Source organism: Mobula birostris, chromosome 25 (assembly GCF_030028105.1).
Source record: "Mobula birostris isolate sMobBir1 chromosome 25, sMobBir1.hap1, whole genome shotgun sequence".
NCBI lineage: Eukaryota > Metazoa > Chordata > Chondrichthyes > Myliobatiformes > Myliobatidae > Mobula > Mobula birostris.
The window spans coordinates 16971180-16983890 of record NC_092394.1 but is presented as its reverse complement, the minus strand read 5'-3'; the positions used below and the strand labels follow the sequence as shown (position 1 = coordinate 16983890).

At 38.0% G+C, this 12711-nt stretch overlaps 1 protein-coding gene across 5 annotated transcripts in view; it reads left to right on the top strand.

Annotated features, from left to right (window-relative positions):
• LOC140187511 (vascular endothelial zinc finger 1-like) overlaps positions 1-8334 on the top strand; it is a 55618-nt gene extending 47284 nt beyond the window's left edge. For 2 of the 5 annotated variants that reach the window (XM_072242861.1, XM_072242858.1), the window contains one exon: positions 118-8334. In XM_072242861.1, the coding sequence (XP_072098962.1) occupies positions 118-242 (125 nt within the window). In that variant the 3' untranslated portion in view covers positions 243-8334. The remainder of the gene's footprint in view (positions 1-117) is intronic. The other 3 variants (XM_072242860.1, XM_072242856.1, XM_072242857.1) reach the window with 2 other exon arrangements.
• The last annotated feature ends 4377 nt before the right edge of the window (positions 8335-12711 follow it).

The following is a 12711-nucleotide window of genomic DNA, read 5'->3' as shown; positions in this document are numbered from 1 at the left end:
TTAACACCATCTTTAAATTATTTTTTTCTGTAGTATTAAACTTTACTTTCTGAAGAGTATTTGTTTGCTAATGGACTTCATTTTCTCTTTCTCCCTCACAATCTTTTATTTTTCCAGACACGGCTGAGGTCTGCCATACTCCAGCTCCAGCTCCCGCTCCAAGCCCTGTGAATATAACAGTCAGACCTGTGGATAGTGTGCCTTTCCTATCCCAGGTCTTGCCATCATCTCCACCTTGGTGAAAAGTTTTGAAAGCAGCTGCCATGCTATCAGTGGCTGAATTAGAACCTTACCGATCAGCAGGTTTGCTGTTCCCCAAAATGAATTAAACCCAGGATCTTCAATTAATTCTATCGAGTAGAAGAAGAAGAAGAAAAAAAATCTTCTGGTTTTTCTCCAAGGAGGAAAAAACAAAGAATCGGTTTGTGGTTTTACTGACTATGTAAAATTGTGGTCTAATGTCCGGACTCTGGATTTAATGACTAGTTACAAGTAGGTTATACATCTGTCTGCATCATTCCCGTATCTCCATCTGGGAATAGGTTGGTGTTCCATGTTTCGTCAGGAATGGACACTAGTGCAAACATCTGAAAAATCCACACAGCAGTTATACTGATGGACACTGTTCTGTCAGAACAGGAATGTGAAGCTGATTGCAATTAGTGGAAGGCTGAGGAAATGCATGTGGATACGCTTTGCTGTACATGGTCACCTTTGATAAATACTCCATCTAATTGTTCAAGTGAAATTGATTATGCTGGGGAACGATAGACATCAAGAGGGGGAAAAAAACAGAAAAATTCCTAGATGGACAGTCTGGAATGTGCAGGTGTTTAAAATGTTATATAGTACCTGCACTTATCTTAGAATCTGTATTCTCATAAATTGTCATTTACTATATAAGCGAGTGTGGAAGTTGCAACTTTGTTTAAAAGAATGCTCGGAGTCACATTGGTGTTACATTGCACTGGTGTATGAATTCCCCTATATTAATGAGGGATTGAAAATGGGCATCAAATACAAGATGGTGCTGGTTTCTATTGTACTGTTTCTTCTGTGGCTCCAGTTTTTGGTTTTGCTGTTTGTTCTTTGTATAAAAAAACAACAACAACACACACACATCCACCTTGTGCTTTTCAGAATCACAGGTTGGTTACAGCATGGAAGGGGGCCCTTGGAGATCATAGTCGTGCTACGAAAGAGCAATCCAACTCGTCCCTCTTCCCACAACCCAGCACATATTTTCTTTTCTGATATCTTTCCAGTTTTCTCATGAATGGATCAGTTTTCCACTGTCCTTCTCTAGCAGTGCAATCCAGGTTCTAGACCGTGATTGTGTTTTTTTTTAAAAGGTTATCCTATTTTATTTTTGGCTCTTTTTCCTGTCATCTCTATGTGACATTCTCCAGTCCTTCACTTTATTGCCAGTAGGAACAGTTTCTCTACTCTGTCTTGACCCTTCATCATTTTAAATACTTTGCACAACCTTCTCCACCTCTCAACTTCGGCTTCTCCACTACATCCAGGGAACCAAAGTTCCTCATCTCTGGAATCATTCTAATGATTCTATTGTGTTGTCTGTCTAAGACCTTCATTTCTTTCCCAAAGTGTGATGCCAAAAAAGTCACATGGTACTCCAGTTATAGGCAAATGTTTTTTTTTATCACACTTCATCATGACTTCTTGCTCTCTATGCCTTTATTCATAAAAGGCAAGATTTTCTATGCTATGTAATTGCTTTCTCAGCCCTGTTACTTTTAACAGTTAATGCACATATGCCCCAATCTCTGTTGCTATACCATTTTAGATAATTGTTCCCTCTAGAATGTGTTATTCAAATGTAGAATTTTATATCCATAAGTACTGGGACTTAGTCAAATTTGAGGTCTGAGAAGTCCAGCATTATGATAATTTTCGTTCCAACCAGCAGATTTTTGAAACAAATGGTAGTTTATAATGCTATACTGAATTTGTCTACTGCATCACTGGCAGTAGTCTTGAGGAAGTAGTTCCTCTGCATGTCCAGGTCCTAAATTGAAGTAGCCTTTTTTTCATGAAGGAAGTGGTTGTCATTGTCTCTGCTCTATTTCTCCTGACGTTATTAAAGATTTCAGTAGTCTTGGGATTCTCTGAGATGGCACATCGGTCCCTGCATTTATTTCTTCAAAACTGACAGAATCATGTCTTATTATTTAAAAAGACTACTTTTAATGAGATTTCTGTGTACAGAATCTTTCTGAGCATCACATGCTTTTTTTTCTGTTGGATTGCTGTTTTGTTCGTGGTGGCATTTGCAGCACCTGTGAATGGGTAAAAATAGAACATATATTTAAAATGTTTTGGGATCTAATGGATAACTGTCCTGAGTCATGCAAAGAATGAAAGCTCATTTTTGGAGAACTGGTGAATTGGGTAGAAATCCCTCTCCTGATCTGATTGCTGCCTAGCTGTTTCTGCATGTGGATTAGGATTGATAAAACAACCCATGTATTAGAATGTCCAGCTGATGCTCGTTGTCACAGGTCATGCATGAGTCATGGTGTGAGGCACTAAATGGATGTGGTTGCCTGCAAAGGCAGGGCAGTAGGTGTCTTAAGGAGTAGGAAGAAATATAGGAGGAAAAACTACTAATTGAATTGTGCACTTTAATTTTTGAGTTGCTCAATTTATTTTCCATGATTGATTGAAATGTTGATTGACCATCATCATTCTTCCATTTGTATGGCATGCCAAGCAGATCAAGAAAAAGACCCACTTTTGCTTTTCTCATGGAAGTTTAACTACGAACCTGTGGTGTCCAAGACCAGATGTAATTTTGTTCTCTCTTAAATGTGCAGCATTTTGGAAATTATTTCCTAACATGAAATTTCTCACAGTTGATCACACTTTTAATTATGTTTTACAGTTCACTCTTCTGTGTTTTAACTGTCCTGTATTTTTAATGAGCTACAGTACTTAATAGGCTGTGGTTTAATTTTATGCCACTTCATATGGTGATAGTCCTATAACACATTTTAAAATCCAAAATATCCCATGTCCATAAGTCATTGGAGTACTGTAGCTTATAGTTCATTAGTCTGCCTCATTTTTATGATTGGTGATTGCACTCATAGTATGATCCATAATTAAAAATCCTCATAAGCACATCAGGGTTTTAATATTTTTATTGCTTTTGGTATATTAGAACACTCTTTACTCAAAATGTAATTTTACATACATGAAAACATCAATTTCTTTATCTGAGTATCAAAGTTTGTGTCTTTGATGTAGTACATTGTATCTGAATTAAGGATAAGTTCTTCCTCCAAATTTGGGCCCTTTTCCAATTTTCCATGCAGGATTAAGTGGATTATTGGGGAAGTACTCTTTGAAAGGACAAAGCAACATTTTTTAAAAGATGTTGTTCTTCATGAGAGTGTCCTAATGAAAAATAGATTGGAATTCAACCAACTAGTGTGAAGATTATAGAAATGTCCTGGGTTCAAATAAAAGGTTTTATTTTAAACTAAAATACCATTTGAGGGAACGAACAACAAAAAAGGAAGATGTCAAAGGCTGGAAACATACAGCCATTCCTTCATTACGGAGCACAAGGAAACGGAAGTTAATGTTTAGCTGTAATATTTATTTATAACTGAAAACTATTTTTTGCCACGTCACCATGTGTTTGAAATTAATAATTGTAAAATAGAGAAAATGGCCAATTTTCCTTATCATTGCTTTTCATGTGCATATGTTGAAATACTGTTTACAACTGTGCTCTGTACAGTAATGCTGCTCACTACCTCAGCAACCTTTTTTTTTTCACTTTCCTCCTTGGGAAATAACACAGTGTGACTCATTATACATGTTTAAAAGTTGTCGAAGAATTATGCACCCTGTTGTAAATTTAATTTTTGCAGACCTATTTTGTTACAATTATGCATTCTGTATGTATGTAATGCATTGCTGCAGTATTTTATTTTACTTAATCTGCTTTATGACTTAATTATGGTTGAACAATAACTATTTTGCTGCCCAAGATACTTACTGCCTTATTTCCCTAATTGATGACATAAACTTTGGGTGATCTATGTTTTGGGGGAAAAAAAAGATTATCAGCTTTTATAAGGAAATTAAACTGTTCTGTGTCACTTATATATAAAAAAAATATAATTTAAGACAGTTAAATAATTGGCCATTCCTCTCTTTAGGTGTGCTGTTGCTATGTTTGCATGTAGTTCACTATGCATTTAATGGCAAAACCTTCACAGACCATGAATTATAATGCATCTTCATTTGCCAAATAGTGGTTTGACTAGGAATAAATTGATCATGTGGTGCCCTGCACTTTGAGTGCTCAGCAGTTGACAACTGGTAACAGTTCAAAGAATTTCTTTAGTTTGACTTCTGAATCTGCAGCAGTTTATGGCTGATACAAGAAAGCCTGAAATTTAATGTAAATAGTTCTGGTTTGCAAGTTCAAATGTTATTGATGAATAGGAAAATGAATACATTGAAACAGATGTGATGATTGTAGCTTTGCACAAAATAAAATTGCATAACCAATTGGATTAATGGGGGGAAAACACAAATGTTTTCAGGTGAGGAATACACCATTCATACCTGCTCTGATCTTTACTTCTAGTACAATGCTAATCTGTTGATTCTACACTCAGTGGCCACTTAATTGAGTACACCTTGGAACCCAGTGTGGACTTCAGTTGTTTTAGCCCATCCACTCCAGGATTTGACATATTGTGTGCTAATAGATGCTCTTCTGCACCACTGTTGTAAGGCATGGTTATTTGAGTTACTGTCGCCTTCCTGTCAGCTTGAACCAGTCTGGCCATTCTCCTCTGACCTCTCATTTACAAGGCATTTTCACCCATAGAGCTGCCACACACTGGATTTTTTTTTTGTTCCTGTTTTTTTATCTAAACTGTAGAGACTGTTGAAAATCCCAGGAGGTCAGCAGTTTCTGAGATACTCAAGCCACCTCATCTGGCACCAACAATCATTCCCTGGACAAAATCATTTAGATCCCATTTCTTCCCCATTCTGATGTTTAGTCTAAACAACAACTGAACCTCCTGAAGGTGCTTGCATGCTTTTCTTGTTGCTATTGCATGATTGGCTGATTAAATACTTACATTAATGTGCAGGTGTACCTATAAAGTGGCCACATATACTTTTGGGCAACTAAGGATAGTTTCTTAATGGCAACTTTACTTACAATGTACATACACCAACAATAGGACACAAACCTGTTTGAAAGAAGTGACATGGATTTTGTTTTTCAGTTATTCAAATCAACTTGAAGTAGTATCACATTTTGATGTTTTCCTGCTGCTAAAAGTGCTTCTCAGTGCTCTGAGTTAAGGAGAAATGTTTTGATTTTGACAGTAATTTGCATGAGCATTGTGGATTCCCCATAGTTACAGAAATTGAAATTTGCATGTAACTGGTGAATACTTAGGCCTAACTTTGTTGGCAGCATTACATTTCCCTGATTATACTGTTCCTGCAAAGTCGGTGAAGTGCTACATTGAAAGTCTTATTGAATGTAGAGCTTTCATAAGATAATTAAATTAGAATTGAGAAACACTCTTACTAACAGTATGGTAGAAGTTTAGAATCACCTCCCCTCTTGATCTTGAGCCTTCAAGATAAAGTATTTGGAACATTTTTAACAAGAATGACAATAACATACGAATAAGCCGAGATCAAATTAGTAGGTAGAGCAGATGCAAGTGAATAAATGGCACTTTTTTTTTTGCTGTAGGTCTCTGAACATTATTTCAGGCAGCAGTGTCCATCAAAAGTTAGGAAGGAATGTTTTAACATCTCCATTGATGAGTCTCTACTGGAGTGAGCTTTATACTATTTGAGTTCAGACCTATGTACAAAAACATTGCAATAACCTTTCCAAGTCATTAGTTTAAAAAAATGAAATGGGAATTTTAAAATAAAACATCTCTTTGGACTGACTGTTAGAAATGGCATACTTTACTGATGGAGTTCCTATATTTTAATTTTACTGTCGCTAATGCTTGTTGTTTTAAGGTTTCTTCCATGAATTAAAAATGTAAGATGAAACTAAATTACTTGTTTGAAACAGTAAAACTTTTCCTGGCAGGTTTTAAATTAACCCAGTATAGTTCACAATCTGTACTTTTATTTTGTCTGTTTATGGGGGCAATACTGCTTAAAGTGGTAACTACCATCATGTTTGAATATGTGTCCCATTAAGACCACCTCAAAAAAGATGTACAGCTGGCTCTTAACATGGCGTGGAGTTTTTATTTTGCTAATGATGCTTCTCAGATGGTGCTGCAAAGAGCTAGATTTCCTGTGGCATTATTTGTATACTTTTGATTTGAATGGGCCTGAAAATATTCCCTTAAGGGAAAAGTGCCCAGCTTTTTTCTCCATGAACCTGGAATGCTGTAACTTGTGGAGGGGGAGGTGCATTTATGTTGCAAGGAATATTATCACAAAAGGGTGCAAATCTGGTTTTGATTAATTTTTCAAAAAAAGATTTTTGATTGCTTTATATTAGTCCCCAGTATCAAGCATATGATGTTGTAAACTCTTCAGTTTTTGATCTTTAGTACAAATTAGTTTATTTGTTAATTTCTCCCTGGATAGCTTGTGTGTTTGCCTTTGTATGCCAAATTTTGGTATGCTGATACAGAGTGGATCACCTAAATCAATTCTTTTTTTCCTATTAGTTGACCTTTAGCTAGCTTCATGAGCAACGCAAAACCTAATTGAACCAGAAATCATACCAAAAGAATAAGCTTCCACCGTTATATATAATATCAGATGTTGAAAACCTCACTTTAGGTGTGTTGAAATCTTTTCGTAAAAGTACAGCAACTATTATAGGAAACTGGATTTTGGTACTTTTTAAAATTTGTAGTGAATTTTGCTAACTATGCTTACCATTCCTGAGGTATATTAGTTATAGGAGCATAAGACCCAGAAGCAGAATTGAGTCATTTGGCCCTCTTCGTCTGCTCTGCCGTTCCACCATGGCTGATTTATTATCCCTCTCAACCCCATTTTCCTGTCTTTTCCCATAACCTTTGACGCCTTACTAATTAAGAGTCTATCAGCCTCTGCTTTAATTATACCCAGTGACTTGTCCTGCAAAGCTGTCTGTGGCAATGAATTCCACCCTCTGGCTAAAGAAATTGCTCCTCATCTCTTTTCTAAAGGGATGATCTTCTGTTTTGAGGCTTTGCCCTCTGGTCCCAGACTTACCCCAATATTACATTATATTACACCTGCCGAAGAGTCTCGGCCTGAAAAGTCGACTGTTCTTTTCTCCACCTGCCTGGCCTGCTGAGTTCCTCCAGCATTTTGTGTGTGTTGTTTAGATTTCCAGCATCTGCAGATTTTCTTTTGTGTTTGTGATTATAGTACACCTGCATATTTCATACATAACATCAGCAAACTATTCCCTTCCCACAATAACTTAATTGAAAGACTCCACTCTTCACTGCATGAAGTTTACCACTGATAAGCACAGGTACTCTTGTAATTAATGTTATGAAGGTGGCCTGCAACTCTAACTAATATTTACAAATAGAGTTCTCAACTGAGTTTATGGGGGCAGCTTAATACTTGCACTGTATATATAAATTTCTGTCTGCTGTCCCTGCAGTGATGTCCACAAAGGGATATGAACATCACAGCACAGACTTCGAAGCTTTCCTAGAAACTAAAATAGTTCCTTACCCTTTAAAACTGCAGTCTGCAAGCAAAATAACAAAAGTAGTGAATGTCTGTATGTGATTTCATTTTGGGATTCATTTTTACAGTCGCTAATCCTCCCTATTCAGATTTATAGTCATCTGTGAATTGCTTCCAACTACGAGTTCTCTTGCTAAGTCTGTTGGAGTATGGTTTCGTGAGTTAGATCCCTTCCAAGAGAACATCTGGAGTGATCAGTGCTGCACTGTTGGCCATGCATACCCATGAGGTGTCAGCGCTTGCAGTCAGTGCTTTCTCCATCATTGCCTATGTTTTTTTTAAGATGTATTTTAATTAGTTATGTTTTTGAACACAATAGATGTACTGTGTTTTGCTATCAAGCCACATCATCTGCAGCGAAGACACCTGCTGCCATACTCTGCTTGTATTAAATTCTTAAAACTACCTTTTATGTCTACTGCTCTGCCTAGTATTTGCATATAGTACAAAACTGTGTCATGATAAAAAAAATTATTTCTGTTAAATTCTTGTGTTATAATTTTTTTTTTGCTTTTATATCTTGTGCTGTATATTCAGTGTAACTTTTAGCAGGAAGAAAATGTTACCTGACCATAGATTTGTAGATAACCTGTTCAGTATGTATTATTGAAACTTTGAATAAATTTCTTTTTGTTACTAGATGTGACCCTTTCTATTTAAATGACTGGACTTCTAGGTTTTCAAATCAGGCCCTAATAATGGTGGAGACTTGATAAAGTTGGAGGGAAAGTTGTGGTTAGAGAAATAGCCTGGTATGAAAATTGGAATGGGGAATGCAGGGAGGTCTACCAAAAAAAAAAAACACACTTTCTAACTGGGGCAATGCAGAAATAAATTGCAAACCTCCAGTTTACACACTACCAAGGTGATTTTTTGAAAATGTGTCCAGATAATCTGTGGCAATGCTGGCAACTACTTGCTGTGCTTCTCAGGAATCTGCCACTAGATGGTGTGTGAGTTTGGCTAGAAACATTTTTCCCCTTTCTGTTCTGCAGCTAAGTATGGGGTCACAAGCTGCCTGTCTGGCAGAGTGACCTTTGCATTGCAAGTTACAAAGGAAGATGGGCAGCGTTTGGAGATGGAGACATGAGTAAATACAACTTGATCCAGTTACTGGATGGTGTTTGGAGAATACCCTATTTCTGTCTGCTTGTAATTACCAAACCTGCATCTTCATTTCAGATCTGGTGCTGTCGGCCAGGACCGTACCTGTAACCAGATTTTATTTCCAGGGAGGCCCCATGCTTTGCAGGATCATTCCTGATGCTTTGATAACTTGGAACTGTAGCAAGAATCTGTAATGAATCCTGAATCCAACTGGAGGCTGGAGGAATCTCCTAATGAGAGAGAGTAAGAGCCTGCCTTCAGACTGTACAGGGTAGTAGAATCATTTGAAAAGCTGTTGCCAGTTAATAGTCTGAATGCTTAGAGTGACCAGAACTTAGTGCAAGAACTTGTCATTTAGAATCAGAGTTGTACAGCATGAAAACAGGCCCTTTGGCCCACAATGTCTGTGCCAACCATCATGCTATCTATACTAATCCCACTTGCCTGCATTATTTCCAAATCCCTCAACCTGTCTAGATACCTCCTTATTGCTCTTACCTTTGCCAACACCTCTGACAGCTCATTCCAAGCACCAACTAGACTGTGTGTGAAATCTTTACCCCTCAGATCGCCATTCCCTCACTTCTTGCAACCTCTAGCTTTAGCCACCCCTACCATGGGAAACAGACTCTGGCTGTCTACCCTATCTACCTCTCATAATTTTACTTACCTCTTTTGTCACCTCTCAGCTTCACTTCAGGGAAAACAGACCTAAGACTATCCAATCTCTCCTAGTAGCTTAAGCCCTCCAATTCAGAATCTTTTCTGCATCTTCTCTAATTGAATCATGCTCTTTCTCTGATCTGTTGACCAGAACTGCACAGAATAATCCATGTGTGTGCTAGTGTTTTGTATAACTGCAACGTTTTGAAGGAATTATTTTGAAGTCTTTGTTCAATAGCACTGCCCAGAGCCCTGCAGTCATTGTGCACATCCTACCCTAAAATGCATCATTTTACACTCGTCTGTGTTAAATTCCATCTACCATTTCCTTATCCATTTTCCCAGTTGAATTACTTCTGTTATAACTTTCTCTGCATATATTTTAGTAGTGTTCTGCAGTAAAGAAAGATGATGAAAGGCACAGAGAAAAATGATAATTTATTTATTCTTTAATCCATTCAAGAATTTAAAGGCTCTTGGGATAATGAATGGGATCCCACACGGGCCTTTTAGTCTCTTTGAGCTGAAAGCCATCCTTGAGGAACAGGAAGCTGGAAGTCTTGAATTGTTCTTTCTACCAAAGAGTGATCTTACTGATCTGTTTGGCTGGAAACAATCAGCTTTATCCTTTCCGTTCATAGAACAAGATCAATTACTTTCAATTGGAGAGACTTCTTTTGTATACATTTGTGTCTATAATTAACTGAAGAGGCTTGATTTCAGATCAAGTGTCATCTTGCATGCACTTATAACTGAGCACAGGTCCAATACCATATTTATGTTTACTGGTGACAGCACTTGTGCGCAGAATCACAGGTGGTGATGAAGCAGCATATAGGAGAGAGACAGAAAATCTGGCAGAGTGGTGCCACAATATCAACCTCTTAATGTCAGCAAGGCCAAGGAGCTGATTATTGACTTCAGGAAGAGAAAACTGGAGGTCCACGAGCCAGTTCTCATTGGGGATCAAAAGAGATGAGGGTCAGTTCCTTGGTGCTATCATTTCAGGGGACCTGCCCTGGGCCCAGCATGATATCTAAAACTTTGATAAACTTATGTAGAGATGTGGTGGACAGAATATTGACTGACTGCATCACAGCCTGGTATGGAAACACCAATGTCCTTGAACGGAAAATCCTACAAAAATAGTGGATGTGGCCCAGTCCATCACAGGTAAAGCCCTCCCCACCATTGAGCTCATCTACACATGAAAGAAACATCCATCATCAGTGCCTCCACCACCCAGGTCATGTTCTCTTCTCATTGTTGCCATCAGGAAGAAGGTACAGTAGCCTCAGGACTCACACCACCAGGTTCAGGAACAGTTAATACCCCCTCAAACATCAGGGAGGATAACTTCACTCAACTTCACTTGCCCCATTACTGAATTGTTCCCACAACCTATGGGCTCACTTTTAAGGACTCTTTCATCTCATGTTCAAAATATTGCTTGTTTATCTTTTATTTTTTTATCTTTATTTTTGTACGTGCACAGTTTGTTGTCTTGCACACTGGTTGTTGGTGTGGTTTTTCATCGATTTTATTATGGTTATTGGATTTATTGAGTATGCCCGCAAGAAAATGAACCTCATGGTTGAATATGGTAACATATATGTGCTTTGATAAACTTACTCTAATGTACACTGCCTATAAAAAGTATTTACCCCTCTTGAAAGTTTTCATGTTTTATTGTTTCACAGTGGATTTAATTTGTCTTTTTTGACACTGATCAACAGAAAAAGACACTTTCATGTCAAATTGAAAACTTCTCTACAAAGTGAGATTAATACTCACTTGAATAATTACCAATATAAAGCACAAAATAATTGATTGCATAAGTATTCTCACCCCCCCCCCCTGCCCTTTAATATGACACACCAAATCATCAATGGTACAGCCAACTGGTTTTAGAAGTCACATAATTAGTTAAATGGAGACCTGTGTGCAGTCGAAGTGTTTTGATTGATTGTAGTAAAAACACACCTGTATCTGCAAGGTCCAGCCACTGGTGAGTCAGTATCCTGGTTTAAAAACCACTCCACAAAGACCAAAGAACACTCAAGCAACTCCTTGAAAAGGTTACTGAAAAGCACAAGTCAGATGATATATACAAGAAAATTTCCAAGTCACTGACTATCCCTTGGAGTACAGTTAAGTCAATCATCAAAATTTGGAAAGAATATGGCACAGCTATAAATCTGCTTAGAGCAGGCCATCCTCAAAAACTGAGTGACCGTGTAAGAAGGGGACGAGTGAGGGAGGTCACCAAGAGACCTATGACAACTCTGGAGGAGTCAAGCTTCAGTGGCTGAGATGGGAGAGAGTGCGCATATAGCAACTGTTGCCTTGGTGCTTCACTAGTTGCAGCTTTATGGGAGAGTGGCAAAGAGAAAACAACTGTTGAAAAAAGACTCTCATGAAATTTCAGCTGGAGTTTGCCAGAAGGCATGCAGGAGACTCTGAAGTCAGCTGGAAGAAGGTTCTATGGTCTGATGAAACCAAAATTAAGCTTTTTGGCCATCAGACTAAGCGCTATATTTGGCTTAAGCCAAACACCACACGCTATCAAAAACACACCATCCCTACTGTGAAGTATGGTGGTGGCTGCATCATGCTGTGGGGATGCTTCACTGCAGCAGGCCCTGGAAGGCTTGTGAAGGTAGAGGGTAAAATGAATGCAGCAAAATACAGGGAAATCCTGGAGGAAAACCTGATGCAGTCTGCAAAAGAACTGTGACTTGGGAAAAGATTTGTTTTCCAACAAGACAATGATCCCAAGCATAAAGCCAAAGTTACATGGGAATGCCTTAAAAACAACAAAGTTAATGTCCTAGAGTGGCCAAGTCAGAGTCCAGACCTCAATCCAATTGAGAATTTGTGGCTGGACTTGAAGAGGGCTGTTTACTCACGATCACCATGCAATCTGACAGAGCTTTAGCAGTTTTGTGAAGAAGAATAGGGAAAATTTGCAGTGTCCAGATGTGCAAAACTGATAGAGACTCAAGGCTGTAATTGCTGCCAAAAGTACATCTACTAAACACTGACTTGAAGGGGATGAATAGTTATGCAATCAATTATTTTATGTTTTATATTTGTAATTAATTTAGATCACTTTGTGGAGATCTGTTTTCACTTTGAGAGGAAAGTCTTTTTCTGTTGATCAGTGTCAAAAAAGAGGCCAAATTAAACCCACTGTGATCC